Source organism: Corylus avellana, chromosome ca7 (assembly GCF_901000735.1).
Source record: "Corylus avellana chromosome ca7, CavTom2PMs-1.0".
NCBI classification, from domain to species: Eukaryota; Viridiplantae; Streptophyta; class Magnoliopsida; order Fagales; family Betulaceae; genus Corylus; species Corylus avellana.
In genome coordinates, this window is record NC_081547.1 from 27,702,264 (window position 1) to 27,727,735 (window position 25,472).

Genomic DNA, 25,472 nt, shown 5'->3' on the forward strand with positions numbered 1-25,472 from the left:
AAAACTTAAAAATGAAGTTTTTACCCAAAAGCTATTTTTGACTTAAAAGATCCATTTTTCAAATGCAATTTCAAACAGGCTCTAAGAGTAGTGTAGGCCTCTAAGTTGAGCAATTAGTCTCTTGTGTTTTTCTCAAGGTTAATTGCTTCCACTATTTTACCTATTTTATTTTACCGTTTATATATATATATAATACAAACCCCATCCAGGACCAGACATTAACGGTTGCAACGTGACCATGCAAACATTAATTAGTCGACCTCGTACACTATTTAAACAATTACAGAAACAATAATCCACCCCCCATCCATTTACAGAATCAACGCAAATACAAAAAGGACAAAAAAAAAAGAAAAAAAAAAAGCAAATGGAGAAATCAATCTCATATATATCCTGATATATATTGTCTTAGTGAATAAATGGCTTGAAATTTGTCACCAGCTTCTTAATTTGATCAAGAAAGGAAGTATAAGATACAATCCCATCATTTCCAGCCAGCACCCTGTACTTGTCCTTCCTTGTAAAGTTCGTGCACTCGAACCCTAGCGTAGCAGCCAAGATTCTTTGCACGTAATTTGCAACATCATGCGGACTTTTCCCAGACGAACACGTGGCTTCTGCCGGTAACTGGTTCAAGAAAGTTACCTCGTACACTGGCCTCGGGTTCATGAAGAAGAAAATGGGGTCCAGCCCTTTCCAGCCCCTAGCCGTCGTTGCATGGAAGAACCCAACACGGTAATTCATGGCCACCGGAACAATCCGATCCGTTAGCTCAGCAAACAGCCCGCTGAACCTCAAAAGGAAGGGTTCCCGGCATGTTGTTCCTTCCGGGCAAACCGCCAGGTCTCCGATGGATAATTCTCGCTTGATTTTTTCCGCGTCGACTTCACGGATTCTGGTTAGCCTAACGGTAGGAATTGGCGATAAGATCTCTGAGAATCGAGAGATGGAGTACGTCACGGCTGGGATTTTTCGTCCGAGTACGGTGGAGAGGACGACGGGGTCCATTAGGGTCCGGTGAGTGCACACAAATAGTACTCCCGTGTTGGCACCGGATGCCGGCGAGGGTGGTTTGCCTTTGACGATAACCTTGCTGCCGAACAGTCGTGACATGTAGGGAATAGCACTAATTGGTAGCACCATGCCCATAACAATGCGGATTATTGCAAGTAAGATGCCTAAGGGCATCCATAGGAGGATTAAGAGGGCGGTGGATGGTGTTGGGCGCTTCACTAGGCGGCCATCGTGGAAGATCACCGGGAGCGGGCGGAGGACTTGGTGGTTATACTTTTGGTCGGCCATGAATGGTGGCTGCATTTGTTCCTGCATGTATACAAATTAATTAACCACCGTCACATATATAATTGTTTTATTAATTAAGGTGATAATTTCTAAAAATCTCTCTTATGTTATTTTTATGTCCCTCTAAAAATAAAATTGTTCATTGCATAATATATATATATATATATATATATATATATATATATATATATACTTACCTTGCATAGCGATAAGAATGAAGAACCAGGCCTTGCTAAGCCTAAACGTGGTGGTTCATCTACAAACAACTTTGCCACCCGATCGGATAGAGGACGAATATCATCGTTGACGAACCCCGTTGCGTACCCAAAACGGTTCACAACAAGTTCGCTTCCGACAACCTCGTCAGCTCGCAAATGATACTTCACAAACCTCTCAACCATAATCCTCGGCGTCTTAGTCACCACAACTCTTTTGTCATAGAAGCTAAACACCTTCCATGCCTCCATATCAATATCATCCATGTAAAACTTTGGCAAAACAGCCCTCGCCACCGATCTGATCTCGGATTCACGAACGCCTGCGACAGCAACAAAGATCATGAACTTCAGCCCGGCGTCTCCCATCCCCATCATTTCCAGCAAGCGAATCACCGGCCATAACATCAGCAACACTGCAAACCTAAACAAACCCGAGGCCTCGAATGCCACCAACAAGAAGTAGGAGTAAGCGTCGGGGTCCTTCAGAAGCGATCCTTCGAGCTCGGCAACAACCGACTCCACTGGGCTTTTTGTCATTTCCCCTTCTGGGTTTCCTAGTATTTTCCGTTTCAAGGTTCTTGGATGAGGGTGACAATGGTTTTTATGCTTATAAGAAGTGGGAATTGGGCAGTTTATCAGTTTACAACTACTTCTTTATATACTTTTTTAGAATTTATTCTCTCTCTTTCTCTGTGGGTGGATATATGGGTAAAGACTAAAGGATTATACGCCACGTTTTTTATACACAGAGATCGATTACTTAACTCCAACAACTTTGTATTAAGGCCTACGTGTACACCTAAACCTAAAATAGCGTCTGAGTTGGGCCAGCCGTAGGTGAAGTTAGTCAACTGCATGTACATATATACCCACGTTGTTGCATATGGGAAGCTATCAGAAATTTCTGGGTGATTAATTCTGTGTCTCGTTCTCTGATTTACTCTCTACAAGTTAAGAGTAATGCTACTTTTTTAAAGTATTTATCACATTTATTTTACACCAATTTATGTAACATGTGACAACTCAAATGCTCGAGTTTACTCTTGCCATAATGCAATGTATAATCCTATGAGTGGGCTAGCTAGCTAAGTGTATGAAATTTCTCTTCGTTATTCAAAGAATAAAAGAAAAAGGAAACAACAAAAACCTCAAGGTTATGCTTTGGTTGTTTTGTTGGTTCTAGACTTGCTATGTTCCCTAGTTTGATCCAATAGAATCTCTTGCTTTTTTCAGTTTTTTTTTTTTTTTTTTTTTTTTTTTTAATAAAAAAATGAGATAGTCCCCTCTATAATATCTTGGGATATATGGATTAATTGAGATGATAGTGTATGAATATGTATGTAATCTCATATTGTTTTGTGTATTGATGCAATTTTTTTTTTAAAAATACCTAATTCATGTAACTCATTCTAAGTTATGTTAGTTAGACATTAATATGTACACCAATTTGCATAAATTGATATATTGATTTGAAAATCCATGATGAACCTATACTTAATTAGGATTTAAGTTTGTATCAAATTGATATCGATCTATGGTACGAAAGTTGCCCTAAAGCTCCTTATGGTACGAAATCTACCAAATTGATTATTCTGTGTACTCTTTTATTTGGATCCAAAGTGAAAAAGACCACTCTTTGTAACCCCTTTGACCCTTTCCTTATTTGAAAAAAACATAAAAAATAAAATAAAATAAAAATTCAGCCTCTATGAGGGGAGACTAGGTCGATCGGCTGCCCACCAAATGAAGGATGGTTGGCATTTCGATGGTTAGCCCTCCTTAATTTCTCAAACATGAATCAAATGAAATTTTAAATTATTAAACAATCAAATGCAACCAAATCTATCTCATCGATCCAACCCAATTTAATTGAACAAACTCAATTAGTCTTAGCTACCCAATTCAAATTGCCTTGTATCTTTAATTTGCTGACATTTCCAGAAGTCACCAGCAAGAAAGTTTTCATTTAGTCATGCCTACTTGATCAATTAATCCAACTAGCTTAAGGCCAAAATTAAAATGAAGAAAGATTCAAATTGCCATGGTTGAGTCTAATCGTGATCAATCTAAACCAACATATATATATAATTTTCTGTCACATTATTTCAAAGTAGGTTGGAATATTGATCATTTTGGTACATATATAAAATCGATTTGGCAATATATAGTATATATGAAGCTCCAAGATGGGTGTCATGCATGGGAAGCTTGCAAGTGGGAGCATGAAAGTAGGTTAGAAACTTATTTGCTTCCCCCGGCCGGTCGGTTGACCAACCTCTCTGTAAAAACACTTGTTTTCTTCAACTCTATTAATATGCTGCGCATGCCTTGCTTTGTCAGCCAAACACACCATTTTTTTTTCTCCCTAGGTTAGGTAAGGTTGGTTTGAATATTAAAACGTTTTTAATGCGCTGTGTTCACACTTCTTGGCAATCAACTTCGGCTGGAAGTGATGTATATTTCTTAGGCCTACTCTAATAAGTGTCAAGACAATCTAACATGTTTGGGTTTCTCAAAAATCAATGTTTGTGTTCCTAGGTTAGTATAACGATAATAAATGACTGTTAAGAGTATTAAATAAATAGCAAAGTTTTCATCTAAATTGGGTTAGAAGAACTTCTTTTAACCCCGTCTATAAAAATGACATATGTTAGTTTTTTTGAAGGGATAAATGCAAAAGTGGTCCATATGGTTTGCCTAAATTATAAATCACTCCATGTGGTATAAAAAATAATTTATATGTCCTTGTAGTTGGCCTAAATTACAAATCATTCATTGTGGTATAAAAAATAATTTATAGGTCCTTATGGTAGGCCAAAAAAACAGTTTATTTTCTGAAATCAATTTTCGTTAAGTAACTTAACAAAATTCATTACTTCGTCACGTAATACCTAATAAAAACGCGACACATGTTATTATTAATTTTTTACTTTAAAAAATGACAAAAATGATTTTTCACATCATTTTAGGACATCAGCTAAGATTACACATTAGCTCCCACTCCAAGTCATACTACTTCAATAAATTAACATAATCTCTTCTATCCCCAAAATTATACTATGTACGTAACCCTTTCTCATTTTCACATTCCTCGCCACAATTTAGGAGTATTTCGCGAGAATTTGACTGTCACATCTTCTAACCATTGAAAAATAAATAAAAACAACATTCAAGTTAATAAATTGTGACAAAGTTTTCCTTTAAATTAAGTCGGAGAAAATTGGGTTACTCTTTTTATTAAACTGCATTTGTCTTTAGAGCATGAAAATTGATTTCAGGGAATAAACTGTTATTTTGGCCTACCATGAGGGCCTATAAATTATTTTTTATACTACTTGGAATTTTAAGCCAACTACAAAGACCTATAAATTATTTTTTACACCACATGGAGTAATTTGTAATTTAGGCCAACCATAGGAACCAATTTTACATTTATCCATTTTTTTAATAACATGTGAGATGCAAACGAGTTTTTAGTAAAATTTATTCTAACTTTATTCATGCTATTAAAAAATATGTGCATCTCATATGTTCAAAAGACACATATCATGTTTATAGATTGAGTTGGAAGAAATTTCTCTAACCCAGTTTGGATAAAAACTTGAAAAGATTTTTTTTCAAACTGGTTTGGAAAAAATTTCCGTTCAATATATATAAATGAAGCTCGATCTTGGAAAGGCCGTCTTTGCTATACCACCCTGTTTCTAAGCCCATTCTCTAACATGCATTGAAACTGGGTCAACCCAAGACGGAAAGAAAATTGAAAAGCAAACCCAACTGATGCCAGCCGCTGCAACTCTTTAATTATATAGCCCAATACTTCTTCCTGTAAGATATGACAAAATATATATACTTACTGGGCTTGATTTACTAAACCATTTTCCTTCTGTTTTTTCTTTTGGAAACAAAATCATTAAAAAAATAATTTAAAACATAAAACAATCAAAATTATTTTTATATTGATCATATCACATCAAAATATTTTGTTCAAAAAAAAAAACATCATTCAAAACACGGGGAGCCAATGAGGTTGCCCCGGCCCATAAAAAGTTGAATCTTGAACCGATGACCTTCGGATCTGAGAAGAAGAGGATATATATAGGAAGAACAAAATAATGTGAGATTGGACGGTATGGGACACCGTTCAAAAGCTCGTGTATATCGTTTAGTCAACGCATGAAACTTGTCCTCCGCTCAATTGGATAGAGGGCGATGAGTGGGAGAGAAACCCCAAAGGCGAAGGGTTAAAAAAGTTTGTGGTATATATATATATATATATATAGTCAAACACTCAAATCATTTTATTTTACGATTGAGATGCATGCACCCTGACTGGACACAAATCTAAGATGCTAATGCAAGTGGAAAACACGGGGAGATGCTTCGATTTTTGGCTTTCAATGTGATGCTGTCCCATTACAAAAGATGCATTGCCCAATGCCCCATCTCTTCCAATAACCCTTCACTACATGCATAATCATTCACTTCAGTGGTTGAATTTTTCCATTGGGAAAATGGGGAACTTGTACTCTTCCTCCTCCCCTAATCATCGTCCGTACTCAAAACCATTGATGGTCCTTAGAACAAGAACCACAACCACCAAATGGGGGTGCAAAAGAAGAACCCCATAGCTCAAATCCGGTAATCGGGTTCAAATCGAGAGTTCGAGTCAGGCCATAAAACACAACACTCCGAACGCTTAAATAACAATTGAAAACCTGGGTAGAAGATAATCTTTCATTACGTTGTCCTAATTGTCTCATTATTATTAGCTGAAAATCAGACAGCGTTCTTAGTCTATTACAAAGCGAGAAATGTTACACATAATTTTTTCAACTATCTCTTTTTACAAATTTAATGAATCCACCATTAAATTTGTAGATTCATATATGTCATACAAAAATTCAATAGTAAATTCATCAATTTACTATATATGGAGATGATTGAAAAATAATTGATAGAATGATTTTTATCTTTTCTCATTAACACATGACATACCTCACTAGGGGACACTAATTTGGTGCCACCCTTTGGTTGAGGTTATCCATCGTTTGCAAGCAAGAAACCTATCCAACTTTCATTCGAATTGAGATCCCCTCTAATTGAGGAGAAATTATAGATTCTTCAATTGTTAATCGTAACTCTTCATTTTATAACCGAGGTATTAAATGCGGCTTTTATTTTACCAAAGTTAAATGATTTTATAGACCATTAAATTTAAAATAAATTGTCACGATTAACAACTATAAAATCTTCAATTTTTTCTCAATCGAAAGGGATCCGAATCCTTTCATTCTCTCTTTGAAGAATTATCAAAGTCATCCCTATGGGCTCTCCCTTTCTATATATATATATCCGCTGTTCAATATTGACCATTGGATCAACAGTATCATCAATAGCGAATACAAGTGGGTTTGATTTCGGTTGGTTAATTAAATAAATAAAGGAGACAAGAATAATAAATAGCGGGGGCAGGCAACTCTCGATATTTTTTCACCGGCTTTTACTACTTAGCATAGTGGGTGCCCACGTGGCGAATAATTAATATGCTGACCACAAGGTGAACATCAAAAAAGCAACGATTAATGTTTTTAACAAAAATTGATGAATATTGTGTCAGCATCAAAGACAAGTTCATGAAACAACACATCACCTTAGCCCTAATTAAAACAAGATAAGAATCACATCATCACCCATGTACATGTACATGTACATGTATGATGTATGACACTGCCACTTTTAAAGGTCCACCATTCATTTATATTAATTTTATTTATCATTCCTCTATTATTATTATTATTATTATTATTCTTTGTTAATAATTAATACCATCTAGCTATATGAGAGAGAGAGAACATGAGCACTGAAATCCATGGAATGAGGTATAATGTAGTTATTTCAAGAGGGGGAAACAAATAAATGTATCCACCTGTACTTCCTTAGATGGGGGAGGGATGGTTTATTTATTTATTTTTAAGTACATTAGAAACGGAAACAAACAAGAACTAAGAACAACAAAAAACAGAAAATCAAACTAAAAGAGGTGGGTCTTTGCCACTACAAATAGGATAAACAAGAGGTGAAGTAAATGAGTGAAAATGTAACTAGAATGAACCTTAGCCGCGGCCCAATAAGTTACATGATGAACACAAAAGTTTACACTTCTGTGAATGTTTTTTGCTCTCCAAGAGGGGAACAGGTTGAGGGATGGTTTAGGCTCTTCTATTTAATTGATATTTATTTTTATAGCATAGTAATAAATAATCAAGTTTATTCAAATTATATCTATTAATCTCGTTAAAAATACATGTAAGAATCATATATTTTAAGGATAAATGTCAGCTTATAATATAACATGGTCGATCTCAATTTGAGAATAGAGAGCAAATTTATTATGTTGCAATCTTGTTTGACCGAGAATTGTGGCCGAGCAAGTCTAGTTGGCAAATTTGAAGGAGCAAAACCTCTCGTTTGAATGAGGTTTGCAAACGAGGTAAATTTATCGATGTGAAAGAGGAGGCAAATTCACTTGTTTGCAACATCATTTGAATTGCTGGTTTGCTAATTTTTAAACCAGGTTCATTTGTTTGCAAACCCTGTCTTGAATAGCTTTGCAAATGAAATTCCTTGGATTCACCTAGCTATGCGGCATTCATCAAGAAGAAATGGAATGCATAATTACAACTTGTCAACACCAAAATATCTCTCTAAAAACCAATTTCTTTTATCTTCTGTGTTTGTGTTTCTTTTCGTTCAAAAAATGTAAACGCTCTTGTTCAGTTGTTCATGTTCTTTCCTTGCTATCCGCTGTGTTAGTTTAATAAGACTAAGTTAAAGGAATTTATTCCATTTCATTTTTTTTATTAAAAAAAGAAAACCTTTATCCAACAAAAAATAATAATAATAATATAACTTATAAAAGAAAGCATAGACAAGTCACGTGACCCAAACAGCCTCACATGTCTGCAATGTCATTGTTATCCATTGCCTCCAGTAAATGTAATTAAGGCTGACATAAAAAAGAATATAGTATATATAAACATGCTTTTTTGCATATAAAAAGTGCAGCAAAGGCATCTTATTGCCTCTGCCTCTGCCTCTGGTATGGAAATCCCCGGTCCGGTTCACTGATATTTGAAATGGTCGATTTTTGTTGCTTTCTGCAGATGCTTTATCATACAGCTTGTCCACTCTATTCATTGTGTGGCAAGATTTGGAACAGCCTAAACAAGGCAAATAACCAGACATGGGTGATGGAACATTTCTAATATTGAAATGGTTTGGTCTGAGAAGCTCATTACATAATTGTTTTTCACTCTTCCTCTACTTTTCAATGGCATTTTTTTGCATCCATAAGAACGAACAAACAAACAAAACAAAAAAAAGTTACCGTTTATAGGCTTTTAGCCTTGAATAGATGACTTGGATTTGTACCCATGTCTCTTGCCTAAATTAGTAGGATAATACTAGATATATAACTATGTCACGCTCATGCTCATATTCATGCTCATGCTCATGTTGAATAGACGCCTAGCTATTACGTCTAACTTGTTTTGTTTCAATAGCTAGGCGTAACAGCTGACCGATTATAAGCCAATTGGAGGTGAACCAATTTTGTTCACTCTACTTCTCGCCCACTAGGCCGGACGTACCACCACTATGTCGTTGTTTCCAACTAACATTACCCATTTGTGATCATTTTGTGGACAAAACGTCACCCTTTGCTTTTAGGCTCAGCATTCATTGATAATCAAGATTGTAGGTATTGTGGGCATGACTCTAGTAACATGCTCTATATTCAGGACTCAGGAGAAGAAAATGCTAGAGCTCAAGATTCAAGACACATGAAACAATTTTATTATATCTTTTATTTCGGTGCATGAGAGGTACCAAATATTTTGTTCCACAATATGTACAAATTTATAAGATGTTTTGACACGGTATCAATTTTAAAGTGTTTTTTGTTTTAAATTTTTTATTAACGATTTTATTTATTTATTTTAAAAAAAAAAAGTAATATCTAGAAAGTAGGCTTGGTGGAAGAAAGGTATAGGCATGATGCTAGAGATGGTCCTTTTTCTTTATTACCATTCACCACGAGGCCAGTTGCGTCTAAAAACACATCATATCTTGCGGCTCTCCCTACAAAGGAATGGACAAACCATGAGAACCGGTATCGGGTTATACCACGAGCCGGTAGGTGGTGGTATTATTATTCATGGTCCCCTTCGTCGCACAGGGGAAAGTCTGCTCTTTTATGAATTTATGAGCAACGCTAATTTAACCCACTCTACATTTTTAGTGGTTGGCCCTTCAATTTCTCCGGTTAAATGCGAGTTTTTTAATATTTTAATTTATTCAATTCGTCGGTGAACTTAACACGAAATTAACGATTATAGTTGAGAAGTTTGATCATTTAATTAAGTGAGTCAGGTTATGGTTGATCTAGATAATTTTATACATAAACTTCAACACGACTTGAATTTGATATGCAACATTATGGCATGCAATTTTTGACATGACTCGTAAACTCGATATGAATCCAGTATAAAATTAGAGGGTTATGATTGAAGAATTTGATTTGTTTAAATAAACGGGTCAGATTATGGTTAATCTATATAGTCTTGTACTCATGCCTTGATACAACGTGAATCTGACACGTGAATACGAATTGCCACTCCTACTTTTAACTTAAGAAATTGTATAGCTAAACGAACTCAAAATTTACATTTTTGCGTAGTAGGGGAACACATTTTTAAAAACACGCTATTTTAAAGGCCCAATTGATAAAAATAACAATATTTTACAAATTTTATAAAATGCATTTAAAAAATCACTTTTTCATTATCTTTATTTTTGAAAATCGTTATTTTTTTGAACCATACCTTATGGTTTCACTTTGAAAAAAAAATATATAATATATATATATATATATATATATATAGGGAACAAAAAAAAACTATTCCTATCCATAAGCAAATAGTTGAAGTGCAAAGGGCCATTTACAATAATTTCGCTGCTTCCAAACGATCCACATATAAATGTCTTCCAAGATAGGAGCCCATCAGCCCATGCCATGTTGCCACCTGTCACCTTCTACCTGCTACGCTACAAAAAGGTCAAAATATCTACACAAGTTCTTTTTGGGCATAAGTATATCTCCCATGCCTATTATGGACATTTTCCAGGTGAGTTCCCTTTCAAAAGGTGCTATGCTATAACGCGCAGTCAAAAAGCGTGACAAAGGGGTCCCATTTTCGAGCGTCACACCGTGCACGTGTCCATTCTCTATTTGGAACGCGCGCTTCAGGAGCGGTGGGACTGTCACTTCTCTATTTTCCGACGATGACGTGTCAGGGTACCAGGGGTTGTGAAAACTGAAGAGAGAGAGAGGCTTTCTATAATTCTCTAGTTCTTCTTAGGAAGTTGCAAACCCAAAGGGATTTGATTATTAATTGTAAGAATTTTGAGATCAAGAGCCAACGGAGAATAGTTTCCTTTTTTTACTTATTTACAAAATTTCTAGTTAAATTATATGCGATATGAGAGTGTAATTTTTTTAAAAAAGGAATTAAATATTTGATAAAATCGCAATTTGGCATTTAAAGTTACAATTTAAGATATAAAATCATACGTTTTTTTAAAACGCACCTCTTTGTTTGTGACCCTTAAATTGAATATGCATCTTCAAAAGATACATTTTTTACAATTTTGTTTAACACCCTACTTTTAACCTACGAAATTGCAAGAGCAAAATGGACTATCAGAGCATTCCAAAAGTCCAGCAGCGAGCATTCCCAGCAAACTCCTTAAGGGAGTCTGTTCTTTAAGTTTATAGAATATGTCCAAAAAATTACAAAAAAAGTCCCACAGCATATTCCCTAAATCAACCCTAAACATTAGGATTGTTACAGTGGAACCCAATGTTTTGAGTTTCACTATTGCAATCCTTATGATTATTAAAAAAAAGAAAAAAAAGAAAAGAAAAAAAAGATTCTCTCATTTCTCTCTTCTCTCCTCTCATGTCTCACAATTCTCTCTCATTTCTCTTCTTTTATATATATAATTAAAAAATATATATATTTTAATGATATAGGGAATGATTAAGAAAAGTTATTGGAGTGTATTTTAACATAGGGAAGCAAAAAGTAGTTTGGATCCTTAAATGTAGGGAAAATGACGAAGAAGCCGCTGGAAATACTCTAAAGCTGCTTCCCTTCCTACACATTGGGAAAATCTCAAGAAAATAACAAAAACTCACCTACAGCAGCTTTCCTATACATTAGGATTGTTACAGTTGAACTCAATACATGGTTTATTATAATCATAAAATGACATTATCTCTCCTCACACTTTCTTATGCAAAATAAATGAATATAAAAACAAAACAAAAGTAAAATAAATAATATTTTAATGTTATAGAGAACTATAAAATAAAATTATTGTGGAGTGTATTTAAATAAGTAAGCAAAAAGTAATTTTATTCCCTAAATTTAAAGAAAATGAGAAGAAAATTGTTGTGAATGCTCTCACTCTAGTAGTTGTAGCATGTTGGTGCAACTTTTGTTCTTTTAGGCCATAATGTAAATATGAACAAAAAAAACATGAACATAAGTAGAAGTGAATCCAATGAGATCTCTCCCATTGATTCAAAACCATATACTTTGTTTTGTTACCAAAGTTTTCATAATAAGCAAAAGAAATCTTGCAATGATACAACACAACAATGGCTACAATTTTGGCATTCCCTTGCGTTGACCCTCTGGCCTCTACCAAGGAGCAAGAATCACAGCCAAATCAGGCCTAAAAGAATCAACAACATGCTTAAATACACTGTATCTTTAAACATATGGAATTAATTTTTATGTATTTTTATTTTTATTTTTTAAAAAAGCAACTCAACATTTAATCCTAGAGATAAAACCCTAAAAGGCCTCGACTATAAGAACAAATCCTCTTAGAATTAATCCCAGCCGCGCACTTCCATATCCAACGGCCCAGATTCCTCCACTGCTCGTGCTTATCACTCCCCCTCTTCTCCACTGCACTGTCTCCCTCTCCTTCTTTCTTTCTGTTTCTCTCTCTAAAGATGGCTGAAACCATTATCATTCGTACTCGCTATGTACTCCTACACCGATCTCTAGCTCTCTGAGTAAATTCCAACCCACGAGTACAGAATCTTTCTACTTCAACTCAAACCCAAAACTGTCTGTTTTTTGTTTTTAGTATCTGCAAAATCTTGACCCATGGGTTTGTGATTCTAAGCACAAATATTAACTTTTTTCGAATCTTTAGCGAGAAACCCATTTGGGTTTCAACAATATTGAGCTGATTCTGTGCTCGAAGGCTCAATCTTTAAGCAGCTTCAGACCCTATCTTTCTCGTATGTGACGTGACGGTCACCGATACTTATTCCAAGATGGCGCCCGATGTTTCAGTGCGATCGGTGCTTAAAAACACGGATTTCGGCGAAGATTTGGGGGTGTTGATTAGGGAGCAGAGGCGGCAACAGGAGGAGCTGAGTGACAGAGAGAAAGAACTTAGTATGTACCGAAGTGGGTCGGCGCCGCCGACCGTGGAGGGCTCGCTGAGCGCAGTGGGGGGCTTGTTCGATGCCTCGGCGCTAATGGGTTTCACGAAAAACGGCGGGAAAGGGCTGGTGAGCGAGGATGAGCTTCGGGCTGACCCTGCCTACGTGAGTTATTACTATTCGAATGTGAATCTGAACCCGCGGCTGCCTCCGCCGCTTTTGTCAAAGGAGGAGAGGCGGTTTGCGCAGAGGTTGAGTGGCGGTGCGGTGGGAGGGATTGGTGATAGGAGGAAAGTGAGTAGAGGTGGTGAAGAGGGTGGGAATGGAAATGGAAATGGGAATCAATCGCTTTTCTCGGTTCAGCCGGGGTATAAGGAGGAGAACGGGAAGAGTGCAGCGGAGTGGGGAGGCGATGGGTTGATTGGCTTGACGGGGCTGGGGCTCGGAAGTCGGCAAAAGAGTATTGCTGAGATCATTCAGGTATGAAGTTATGTAGTGATATGTAATCGGTTTGGTTTGGTTTCTTTGATCATTTGTTTTGGATACTTTATGAGTTTTGGATGTGATTTTTTTTTGTCTGAAGTTTCTATCTTGGAGCTCGTATTTATTTCTAGGTCTTGCTTTATTTTTCGTTGTTTCTTGGTACTTTAGTTTGACACTGTATGCTTGGCTGAATAAGTCATTATGTTCATCTTCAAATTCTTTATTTTTGTTTAAGATCATGTTGGTGTATTTTTTTTCCCAGTTGCTCGTGCTCATGGACGAGCTCTCTGATGTTGTGTTATTGGTTTGTTTCCATGTATATTTATTTATACCTGTTTTTATCAATTTTAATCATCTGATTCATGCTATCATGTAATGATAGAATTGCTAAAGTCCTTGTGATCAGCAATACTTGATCCTCCTAAAAGAAATTAATTTGTTGTTCTTATTGACTTCCGTATTGCTTGTTTGGGTCTGCTTCTATTGTCGGTTCACCAGTTCCATCTTCTTTAAGAATGTAGAAAGACGTGGCTGTTAATTATCTATTAAAGTAGAAAATTTAGTGGCCATATTCATTAGCTAAACGTTGATGGTATCTCTGAACCTTGATCAGGTGAGAAACAATTCGTTCATAATTTGGAGAGGCACCAAATTGGAAGAGTTAATATGTCCTTGCACTAGGTTGTCATTTTAAAAAAAATTAGTGCAGTCGGGTTTGATACTGATATGCTGTATCCTAAAATCACGTTCTTATGAACAAGTTGATTGCTATTTTACTTGATATGTGCTTGCATTATCTCTTGTAGCCATTTTTGGTAAATGCTACGTTCTTGGAATGTGCTTAAAGCTTCACTGGATTTTGATTCTTTTAATGCAGGAGGATATACATGTATCATCTGTCTCAAGGCACCCATCTCGCCCTGCTAGCCGAAATGCATTTGATAACAGTGTTGAAACTTCAGAGCCCCAGTTTGCTCATCTGCACCATGAAGTGACATCTATGGATACTTTGCATTCTGATGGACATAAGCAGGGTATTTCTGCTAACCAAAACATTGGTGCATCAGCTTCTCATACTTATGCTTCTGCTTTAGGTGCCTCCTTGTCGAGGAGCAGCACACCTGACCCTCAACTCGTGGCCAGGGCACCTAGTCCTCGCATTCCACCTGTTGGAGGAGGTCGGGTTAGCTCAATGGATAAAAGAAGTGTTGGTGGATCAAACTCATTCAATGGCATGTCACCTAGTTTGAGTGAGTCTCCTGATCTGGTTGCTGCTTTGTCTGGCATGAACCTTTCAACAAATGGTTTGGAAGACAAAGATAGCCATCCAAGGTCACAAGTGCGACATCAAACTGATGATCATCATGACCTATTCAACTTGCAGGGTGAGCAGAATCATATGAAACAACATCCATACTTAAATAAGTCTGAATCTGGGCATTTTCATTCCCATTACGGCCCCCAATCAGCTAAAGGATCGTACCCAAACATAGGTAATAGCAGTGGTGTTGGGATGGATCTGAACAATTCTTTGTTAAAAGCTGATGAGAAAATAGAATTTCATAAACCTGCTGTATCATCTGCTAACTCTTACTTGAAAGGACAATCTACACCAACTTTTAATGGCCGAGGAAGTTCACCTTCTCACTATCAGAATTTGGATGGTATGAACTCTGCACTTCAAAACTATGGCTTGAATGGGTATACCATTAATCCTTCATCGCCTTCCATGATGGGTAGCCAGCTTGGGAGTGCTAATTTGCCACCCTTCTTTGAAAATGCTGCTGCTGCATCTGCATTTGGTGTTAGTGGCATGGACTCGAGAGTTCTAGGAGGAGGCTTGTCTTTAGGACCAAATATGATGGCAGCAGGAGCAGATCTGCAGAATCTTAGCAGAATGAGAAATCATACTGCAGGAAATACTCTTCAGTTGCCAATGATGGACCCATTGTATCTTCAGTACTTGAGATCAAATGAGTATGCTGCTGCACAGGCTGCTTCCCTCAATGACACATCAATGGATAGGGATTGTATGGGTAATTCGTACTTGGATTTACTTGAGCTCCAGAAAGCTTATCTGGGGGTGTTGCTTTCACCTCAAAAGTCACAGTTAGGTGTTCCATACCTTGGTAAATCTGCTAGCTTGAATCATGGTTATTACGGAAATCCAGCCTTAGGTCTTGGCATGTCATATCCTGGAAGCCCATTGGGTGGTCCCCTTCTACCTAACTCCCCTGTAGGATCAGGTAGTCCTGTCCGGCATGGTGAGCGAAACATGCGTTTTTCTGGGATGAGGAATTTAGCTGGGGGTGTCATGGGAGCTTGGCATTCAGAAGCTGGTAGTAACTTGGATGAAACTTTTGCATCCACTTTACTAGATGAGTTTAAGAGCAATAAAACTAAATGTTTTGAACTTTCAGAAATTGGGGGCCATGTTGTTGAGTTCAGGTATCTACTGTTTGTTAAACCTTTTTGTGTTGTTACTTAATGGGGACCTCCAAATTTTAATTCTTTCTTTGAATTCCTTGTTAAACAGTGCTGATCAGTACGGGAGTCGATTTATTCAACAGAAACTTGAGACTGCCACAGCGGAAGAGAAAAACATGGTTTTTGATGAAATTATGCCCCAGGCACTTTCGCTAATGACCGATGTATTTGGTAATTATGTGATTCAAAAGGTAGTTTTGTCAATTTATTTGCCTATGAATTTCTTTGAGTCTATATTATTTTTAATTTTTAATTATGTACAAGTATGTGGGAAGTGCTGGTGAAGAAATTGCGCTAGTTAAATGTATTTATGGCTAACAGTTAGTCTTTTGTATTCAGTTTTTTGAACATGGAACTGCGTCCCAAATAAGAGAACTGGCTGACCAGCTCAATGGTCACGTGCTGACCCTAAGCCTTCAAATGTATGGCTGTCGAGTTATCCAGAAGGTATGGTCATTCAGTTGACCTGACTAATGAGAGTTATGCATCATATCAATACATCCTTCATATTTGTTTATCCAGGTTTTCTTGCATGATCTTCAATGTATCATCTACCTTCTTATATCAACATGTGTTGAAGAGATGGGCTTATCAGTGTTATATAACATTCGTTGGCTATATGGGAAATCCTTAACATTTCCAGCTGACTTAATGCCAACATTCACCCGATTTAATAGTAGGAACCATTGCTGAACTGGTCTCTAAGAGTGGTGAAGACATTCCAGACATTCCTTTCTGAAGAGTTTTAGACACCATGCAGGAGTCCATACTCCCTTTAGGTTTGGGGTATATTGCTTTAGATGAGTCAGTATGTTAGCATTCTTTCATTTTTAAGCTAGTACAGAATGAGATGGTGCGTCAAATCATACCAAATCTACATATTTAAACAACTACATTTTTTTCTCAGCTTGTTAGGGATAATATATAAAAAAATTTCTTTTGCAAACATGTCTTTAATTGTATCCTAATGCTGATTGCATAAATAAAGGCATGTTTGACCTTGCAATAAAACTGAAGCTTCAGGGTTAACGTTCTGTGATTTACTCTAGGCTATAGAAGTTGTTGATCTGGACCAGCAGACTAAAATGGTGAAGGAGTTGGATGGTCATATTATGCGTTGTGTTCGTGATCAAAATGGGAACCATGTGATCCAGAAGTGTATTGAATGTGTACCTGAAGATGCCATCCAGTTTATTGTTACAACATTTTATGATCAAGTTGTGACGCTGTCCTCTCATCCATATGGTTGTCGTGTCATACAGGTTAAGAAACTTCCTTTTTTTTTTTTTTTTGCGTGCTGAGACTTTTGTGTGGGTGTGTTGAATGCTGTGAAGATGGGTGACTCAAAATGTAAGAATCCTAGTGCTGAAGTTGTATAATTTCATATGACAGAGAATCCTGGAGCACTGCGATGACCCTAAGACACAGCAAATAATGATGGATGAGATTTTGCAGTCTGTGTGCATGTTGGCACAAGACCAGTACGGGAATTATGTTGTACAGGTTTGTTGTACTTCTTGGAAGCTTGTTACCCGCAACTCCAATTTGAACTAATATGGGTTCATGAATGTGGATTATTGATATGACCTTGTTTTCAGGTTCTCCATTGTTTGCCCAAATCATTAGAACTTCCTTAAAATGAATAATAGTACAGTTCCTTCTGACCTGTTGGTAAAATTAACTCGACTTAAACTGTCCTACGTCTCAACTTCTGCAATTAAACGGGGGGTTATAATTATTACTGTGAAAGAAAATAATCTCAGAGCTCATTTTTTATTAGCTTTTTTATACATTACTACAATTTGACGGGAACTTGTTATTAGACCCACAATTTTATAGTTGCCTCGGGTGAGAGTCATATATTTGTCCATGAGAAACGGTAGTTCCAACCAAAGAACATGTTCTGTGGTTTGTTATCTCTCTGTCTATTTAAAGGGCTGGATGTACTTCAACATCCAAAACCACCACCAACCTACATGTGAGCACTTCATGCATGCCTATTATCATAATATGTCTGCATATCTTTTCTTCTTTCCTTTCCACTTTAACTACTAGTTGCATCAAGTGTTTTGACTGCTTACATGACTTTTTTCAGCATGTGCTGGAGCATGGAAAGCCACATGAACGTTCAGCCATAATAACTAAATTAACTGGTCAGATAGTTCAAATGAGCCAGCAGAAGTTTGCCTCCAATGTTATAGAAAAATGTTTAAGTTTTGGAACTCCAACAGAACGCCAGGCCCTGGTTAATGAGATGCTTGGTTCCACTGATGAAAATGAACCCCTTCAGGTTTGTTAATTGTCCAAGTCCTTCCTATCATTAAATATGACAAAGCCTGTTCAAGCATTTTGTTACATATATTTGTCAAGGTGAATTAAGTTCTTTTAAATAAAGCTCTCGTATTAATATTTGAAATAGAATAGGCCGGTATCAGAACCCCATCCTATCTCTCTTATTATTTCTTTTAAATAGAATAGGTCAGTATCAGAACCCTACCCTTCCACGCCTCTCATTATTCCATGGTGTACATTGTTAGTTTGAGATACCCCTGTATTTCAACAGATATTTTCTGATTTATGGGGCCGAACATGCCAATTGGGATTGTGAACCTTAGATTATCGAAGGTTTCTGTAAATATAGTGTTTGTCTCTTGGCATCACCAAAGCTTCATCTCAAGTGTTCTTGTAGTTATGCGTATTTTTTTTTTTTCAAGTGAATTGGGTATTTAAATTTTTAGATCAGCAGTTCATAAGGTTTCCTAACTCTACAGTTTTTGGCCGTTCTGTGTCTGCAAGGTAGTTCATTTGCTAATGTTTTTTTACCCTGGTTTCATGGTTACGCGAACTTTTCTGACCCATTCTTCTTTTCTAGGCGATGATGAAAGATCAGTTTGCAAACTATGTTGTACAGAAAGTGTTGGAAACTTGTGATGACCAGCAACTTGAACTTATACTTAACCGAATAAAGGTTCATCTGAATGCTCTGAAGAAGTATACATATGGGAAGCATATAGTTGCACGTGTAGAGAAACTTGTTGCTGCTGGAGGTACTTATATATTGTCTTCTTTCTTAAGTTTTTCTTTTGGTTCTTTTGCTTTTTACTCGTATACAAGATGAGAGTAAAAATTCCTGTTTCTGGAAACTTTTAATGCGATAGTTTTTCGTCATCCTATTCCTTCAAATGTTCATGGCTTGTCAATTGGTTGTGCATTGGTGAGAACTTTGAATATTTTTAGTTGTATGTTACGTAGTTTACTGATTCTGCGCCCTTCTCAGTTTTAGATTGTACATTTTCATCAATTAAACAGGGAAGATATATTTGGATTATACTAATCTTCAATGTTTAACCAGTGTGTAAGTAGCTTCTAACAGGGTGCTTAAATCTTTTTGCAGAGAGGAGGATTAGCATTATGAATCCGCAACCTGCTTCGATGGCATAGGAAACGAAGTTCTTGTACAGCTAACTGAGGATAGTATGAGCACCCCGTCTTTTTCTTCTGTTTCTCTTGTCTACTAGTGGCTCATTCTATCTATTCAGATAGAATAGGAGCTGATTGAAAATAAAAATTGGTGCTTGTACTTGAAACTGTACATTGTTAGTTTGAGGATATACCTAGAAACAGGCTAGTGAGGCTCAGATGGTGAACAGACCTGACGCCCCTTAAGAGGAGATAAAAAATTAGTGCACGAGTTTTAATGGTGTAAAAAGGGAGGAGGTAGTGATTTGTAATCGTGACTGTACAAAATGTTACCTGGTGGAGAGAGCCTTTTGTGTTTATTAGGAGAGTCCAGAAATTTTCCTATGTATGGAATTTGATTATTTTCTTTTATTTAAAGAACTTTTTCCCCACTCGTATCCCTAATTAGTCATGTTTAAAAATCATGGATCTGTGACTGCAGTGCTGTTTAAATATTTTGCTAGTTATGCATTGGCTAAGCCTTTGTGTTTCCATTGATTGGTGGGTAGGGTGATGGCCAATCAATTTGGAGAAGGTGGTTTATGTGAAATATTTTCTTTTTGACACCTTACTTGAACCTGGTTATTGCTTTCTTGAGAGGGATATTTTGTGCTTCACACAATGGCATTGGATTTATCAGATTGGGATCCCCTGGAATTCTAGGGAATTAGGGCAGGGAATAAGAGGGGAGATCCCAGGTACCCCGTGCTGCTCGGGCACCACGGGAAATTTGGATTGATCTGGGTCATTCAAAACACTAATTCTGTTTTTGGCTAAAAAAATGTGGATTAGATGTTGAAATTTGCATATGGATTTTTACACTTATCAATACTTATGGGAGGCAACTATAAATTGTGCAGTGGTAAGATTCATTTGTTAGAGAGTAATATTACTTTTCACGCTTGGTTATCACAACTATTTTACATTGGCTTCCAATATCAAATTAAGAAAAAAAAAAAGAAAAAAAAGCCACTTGAAACATGTAATCCTCTAAATTAAGATGAGCAGACAACTTAGGCCTCTACTTTTTGAAGTTTGGCAACACCAACTTAACTTTCATAATATGAAACGAACTTCAACTCTCCAATTACCCACAACAAAGAAAAACTTGAACCTTAGCAACTACAAGTTCAGTAGACATCACTTATATGAACAACACTAAAACATACACCTAAATCATCCATTAATTAGGAGGGCAAAACGTGATGACATACCGAGAAGCCCTGCATATCTTAAGCGCTGTAGAATCGTCGTATGCATAACTATAAGCTCGGGGGCATATGGCCTTGAAAAGATGGGCAAACACCGTTGGCTTGCAATTTTTTGGATTGGAGAACTCTCCGGTACAACAATACCGATCCGTTTTTGCAGCCAAACAAGCGCTCTTGCACCCTACTACCTTCCCTTCCCGCTTTACCACCAAGGCAGACGGGCAGCAAACATTCAAGTCAGCCTCACATGCCGCTACTCCGCACCCAACACCACCGCCTATCGGAACCATTGATACCGGAAGGTTAAACCCATCAACCAAGCTCACATCATAGTAGTGTAAGGCGGATTTGGAGGTTCCAAATGTCATTTCGACTAGTGTGGCCGGGGGAACTCCACCGACACCTTGGCAATGCAAGAGCCCTGCGCAGTCCCCAGTTTGGCATGATCTTTTGCCGGGTTCTTCATTGAAGCAGCAGCCCTGTCTGCCCCATATTCTTCCAGACCATTCCTCCGGGACTTCAAGGTCTACTTGCTCTCCGCTATAGAGATGGAAGCCACCATCTTTGGGTGTCGGCTGGCCTGCAGTGCCAAGAACTCCAGGCCATACGCTCTCCTTGCAGTTGTTCACTACAATGAGTTGAACCCCATCTGCAAACAGAAACCACAAAGCGATATTGTAAGTTTTCAACTGCTATATGCTACACAAATGAAGCGGAGGAAGGTGTTAGAAAGAAGAATATCTACCTGTGAAGGAGAGGGAGTAGAGAATGCAGAAGAAGATGAGAAGCGACGAAGTTGCCATTTTCTTCTTCTTTAAGATTCTTGGATGTAGAACTGTAATGTTCGTCCTGTGTATGTGTGAGAGCGCGATCCTAATAGGGAGAGGCTTTCTATTTTTCCGCCACCATGAAAGAAATTTTAACCGTAGCGCAACTGCTCGAGTAAAAACGGTTTACTATGTACATCATCAACGTACACGACAAACCCCCATGTACTGCAAAATAGCACCCACGCTTACGTAGGTTGAGAAATTCAATGATGTCTTTGTAATCCATATCCCAATAAATCCTTTGATGACATAGAGAAAAGAATCTTATGCTAAAAAGGGATGACTAAGTGGAAGGCATTATTGGTGCTTTAAATTTCTTCTCCTTTTGTTTGGATAATGATGGTACTAGTCCCATTATCCGTTGCTCAAAGAGAGTGAGAGAAAATGGAAAACAAGTGTCCAATAATTCCTCTGTGAATGCAATTCTTTCTCCTTCTGATCACCAAGACATGACAAATCTGAAATGCCTGATCAGCAGCTGAATATTCAAATTGTAACTCTGCTTGCCCTTGTCTGAAAGATTCAGTAATCTACTCTCTGGATTAATTTCATCAATCTAACCTGAAAACGATTAAAGAAGCAAATTGTAACATGAGTTACTCATTGGTATGGGAAGTCCTGATATAGGGAAACCATGATCGAAAAATATAGTTTTAATGCCATGACGCAATTTGTCCATTCAATCAAATATAATTGTAGCAGAGTTTCCCACTCTCCAAGCTCCGCTTCCTCCCTCCTCCCCACCCGCCTCTTCCCCCGCCCTACACACACCTATCCTCCTCTGTATATGTGTCTCACACACCTCCCTTTCCGCACGTGGATCCCATGCGCCTACTCCACACGCAATTGTCTCCGTTCATCTCTCATTGGATTTTTATTTTTTTTGTTGGTTATTTCCCATACAGAAGCAATGTTGGGACAAACTCACATATTCTCTAACACTTCGGGACCTCCCTGTCCATTGCATGTCATTTGCCAGGCACCTCTCATATCAGATAAAAGGAATGAACCTCCTCTTTAGTGGCAGTAGCTCAATTGATCTAAGTGCAATCTTTTCTACTAGAAATTGCAGGCGCCACCACAAGCACGTTCACTTGTGGACTACTACAAAAACCGTGGTTTATTGTGGCTCTTTTCTTAGCCCTCAAGCCAAAAAGCCACCGGACCAGCCTTTTTTTTTTTTTGGCTCATTTCTAAATTCACAAGTATCTGCAACTCCGCTGCCCCTCTGCAAAAGAGAAACAAAGTTCATTGTAACTTGTAAGTGATATCAGTTTTATTGTTATGCATCTAATTACAACGAAAATCATAATCATTTTAAATCAGTCCTATTTACAACGAAGATGATCAATAGATGAAATGGAATAGGAAACAAGGCAAGAGGATATGTTGTCCAAGCAGTAGAGAAGTGAAAAACTCCTATTTAGAACCAATCTCAATATACTAAGGAGGGGTTTTTAATTCCAAAGTTCTAAATGATTTTTATTTATGGAGTTTTTATAATTCAAGATCAACGCAGTAATCCAGGGATCTAATTCTACAGAAACTAGCACATTTTCAAGACGGTACCTACAATTCTTTGCAGTTCTTTCATGAAATCATCATATTTAGGTTAGCTCCAAGAGAATGGAACCCTTTACTACAGAGAATCAATCTTTGATCACGGTTAAACTAAATCTAGCTAGCTGTAACAAAATTGTATCTTTAGCCCCAATAAAGCAAATTCCCTCTTTGGTCTTTGCCATACTATATTCAATCTCGCAAAATCAAACCATTTTATGTTCCTAAGATCTAACCCCCTGTTTGTTTCTCACGAAAGTTGTTTTCCTGTCCCTCATTCTTCCTCCAAGAACCAAAATTTTGCTATAACAACAAAAAAAGGTTTGGATTTTTCGTTTTATAGAGGAAAAAACAAAACCAGACGAAAGTTTCAAAAAATCTCCGGTTCACCCGAATAGCCTGCGGTCTAGAATGGATAGGTAACCGGGAGTCTCGGTTTATCCTTGCTTCAGACCGGTCCAAAGCTTTGACCGCGGTTTTTAACCGAATCAATCGGTCAGACCGAACTAACTTTAAAGTAAACTCAACCGGGTGAAGTTGCCCTAACCGGTTCGTCCGGTTATCATCAGCGGTTTATAATCCCACATCCACCCTTAACTCGGTTCTCTCTCCCTCTCCAAAGCATGCCATAGAGCCCAAAACAAGTAAGCTCTCTCTCTCTCTCTGGCCTTTGTTGTTGTTGTTGTTGTTGTTGTTGTTTTTATTGTTGTTGTTGTTGTGTCTGTGTGCGTGCGTCTGTGTCTGGTTTTTTTGTTTCGTTTTATGAATTAAGTTATAAATATTGCATTTTATCTTCTTTTTTTTTTGGGTGGGAAACTTTTGGGTGTATCATGCATTTTCTTTGCTTTTTTGGGTAGTAACTTTCAGCAATTTTCCACATTAGGTAATAGGGTTGCTTAAATGATTTCGGGTTCGGAGCCAGTGCCTGTAACATCCCAAAAATACGACCCAGCATGGAGGCATTGTCAAATGTTTATGATTGGGGAAAGAAAGCATCTCAAATGTATATATTGTTTCAAATTGTTTAAGGGTGGTGGGATTCATAGGATTAAGGAACATCTCGCAGGTCATAAGGGTAATGCCTCCGCTTGTCTTAGTGTTCCAGAGGATGTTCGGGTTTTCATGCAACAGAGTATAGCCGGGGTTGTGGTGAGGAAGAGGAGGAAGCAAAAGATTGAGGAAGCCATTGCGAGTGTTGACCCGGTTTGTAGTGAGATAGTTGCTCTTGATGATCAATGTGATGCAAGTACGGGTCTCCAGTTGGTTGGAGTTCCGGATACACTTGAACCGAATTCGGGTTTGTTAGTGAATGGGGAAGGGACTAGTAATAGGAGTGGGGAGAGAAGGAAGAGGAGGAGAGGCAAGAAAGCTTTGGCAAATGCTGAAAATGATGATGCTGGAGCTGATACTAGTAGTGTTGCATTGTGTTCAAAAAGGGTGAACAATCGTGTTCAGATGGCAATAGGGCGGTTTTTGTATGATATAGGGGCACCTCTAGATGCTGTGAACTCGGTTTATTTTCAGCCAATGATTGATGCAATTGCTTCTGGAGGGTCTGGGGTTCTGCCACCCTCATACCATGATCTTCGGGGCTGGATTTTGAAGAAGTCAGTTGAAGAACTGAAGAGTGAAACTGCCAAGTACGACGCAGCATTGGTGAGCACGGGTTGTTCTGTTTTGGTTGAACAATGGTGCACAGAAACGGGCAGAACGTTGCTATGTTTTTTGACGCATTGTCCTCAAGGAACTTTATTTTTGAAATCTGTGGATGCATCTGACATTTTAAATTCATCGGATGCTTTGCATGAATTGTTTAAGCAAGTGGTGGAAGAAGTTGGTGTGAGAAATGTGCTGCAAGTAATTACTAATGGGGAAGAGCAATATAGTATTGCAGGCAGGAGGTTGACTGATACTTTCCCTACTCTGTATTGGACGTCTTGCGCAGCTCGTTGCATAGATTTTATACTTGAAGATTTCGGAAATCTTGAGTGGATAAATGCGGTAATTGAACAGGCTAAATCTATCACGAAATTTATCTACAATCATAGTGTGATTTTGAATATGGTGAGAAGGTATACTTTTGGCAATGATATTGTAGAACGGGGGGTCACTAGGTCTGCTACAAACTTTACAACATTGAAACGAATGGTTGATCTCAAACACAATTTGCAGGCCATGGTTACTTCACAGGAGTGGCTGGACTGCCCATATTCGAAGAAAACTGAGGGACTGGGTATGTTAGATACTGTAGCTAGTCAGGCATTTTGGTCCTCGTGCATTCTGGTAGTCCACTTAACAAATCCTCTCTTGAGACTTTTGAGAAGAGTGGGTAGCGAGAAGAGGCCTGCCATGGGATATGTTTATGCAGGAATGTATCATGCAAAAGAAACAA

General features: G+C 37.7%; 4 protein-coding genes across 4 annotated transcripts; 2 read left to right on the top strand and 2 right to left on the bottom strand.

The window, feature by feature from the left end:
- Positions 1–362: 362 nt before the first annotated feature.
- On the bottom strand, positions 363–2,135 carry LOC132187784 (glycerol-3-phosphate acyltransferase 5-like). The gene is made up of 2 exons (XM_059602219.1): positions 1,500–2,135; positions 363–1,323 (listed from the first exon to the last, which is right to left on the bottom strand). Exons 1-2 carry the CDS (start codon positions 2,055–2,057, stop codon positions 409–411), a joined length of 1,473 nt encoding a protein of 490 aa, XP_059458202.1. The 5' UTR covers positions 2,058–2,135; the 3' UTR covers positions 363–408.
- A 10,357-nt stretch (positions 2,136–12,492) lies between these two features.
- On the top strand, positions 12,493–19,877 carry LOC132186117 (pumilio homolog 2-like). The gene is made up of 9 exons (XM_059599937.1): positions 12,493–13,530; positions 14,411–15,981; positions 16,070–16,211; positions 16,360–16,467; positions 17,070–17,282; positions 17,413–17,523; positions 18,116–18,310; positions 18,893–19,067; positions 19,415–19,877. Exons 1-9 carry the CDS (start codon positions 12,940–12,942, stop codon positions 19,459–19,461), a joined length of 3,153 nt encoding a protein of 1,050 aa, XP_059455920.1. The 5' UTR covers positions 12,493–12,939; the 3' UTR covers positions 19,462–19,877.
- A 606-nt stretch (positions 19,878–20,483) lies between these two features.
- Positions 20,484–21,579, bottom strand: LOC132188501 (thaumatin-like protein). Its single transcript, XM_059602977.1, has 2 exons — positions 21,436–21,579; positions 20,484–21,339 (listed from the first exon to the last, which is right to left on the bottom strand). The coding sequence occupies exons 1-2, from the start codon at positions 21,491–21,493 to the stop codon at positions 20,663–20,665; spliced, it is 735 nt and encodes a 244-aa protein (XP_059458960.1). The 5' UTR covers positions 21,494–21,579; the 3' UTR covers positions 20,484–20,662.
- A 2,124-nt stretch (positions 21,580–23,703) lies between these two features.
- LOC132188100 (uncharacterized) lies at positions 23,704–25,468 on the top strand (the record flags this gene model as incomplete). The annotated part of the gene is made up of 2 exons (XM_059602506.1): positions 23,704–23,724; positions 24,147–25,468. A coding segment is annotated over exon 2 (1,266 nt), but the record flags the coding sequence as incomplete, so codon positions are not given.
- Positions 25,469–25,472: the final 4 nt, after the last annotated feature.

What these genes read in the sequence shown, in the direction of transcription:
- LOC132187784 (XM_059602219.1), bottom strand. Translation starts at nt 2,057, where the DNA reads ATGACAAAAAGCCCAGTGGAGTCGGTTGTTGCCGAGCTCGAAGGATCG. An exon ending in CATTCTTATCGCTATGCAAG is followed by an intron (nt 1,324 to 1,499) that starts GTAAGTATATAT and finishes GTATACATGCAG; the next exon opens with GAACAAATGCAGCCACCATT.
- LOC132186117 (XM_059599937.1), top strand. Translation starts at nt 12,940, where the DNA reads ATGGCGCCCGATGTTTCAGTGCGATCGGTGCTTAAAAACACGGATTTC. An exon ending in GTATTGCTGAGATCATTCAG is followed by an intron (nt 13,531 to 14,410) that starts GTATGAAGTTAT and finishes CTTTTAATGCAG; the next exon opens with GAGGATATACATGTATCATC. An exon ending in ACGGGAATTATGTTGTACAG is followed by an intron (nt 17,524 to 18,115) that starts GTTTGTTGTACT and finishes GACTTTTTTCAG; the next exon opens with CATGTGCTGGAGCATGGAAA.
- LOC132188501 (XM_059602977.1), bottom strand. Translation starts at nt 21,493, where the DNA reads ATGGCAACTTCGTCGCTTCTCATCTTCTTCTGCATTCTCTACTCCCTC. An exon ending in CTACTCCCTCTCCTTCACAG is followed by an intron (nt 21,340 to 21,435) that starts GTAGATATTCTT and finishes TTCTGTTTGCAG; the next exon opens with ATGGGGTTCAACTCATTGTA.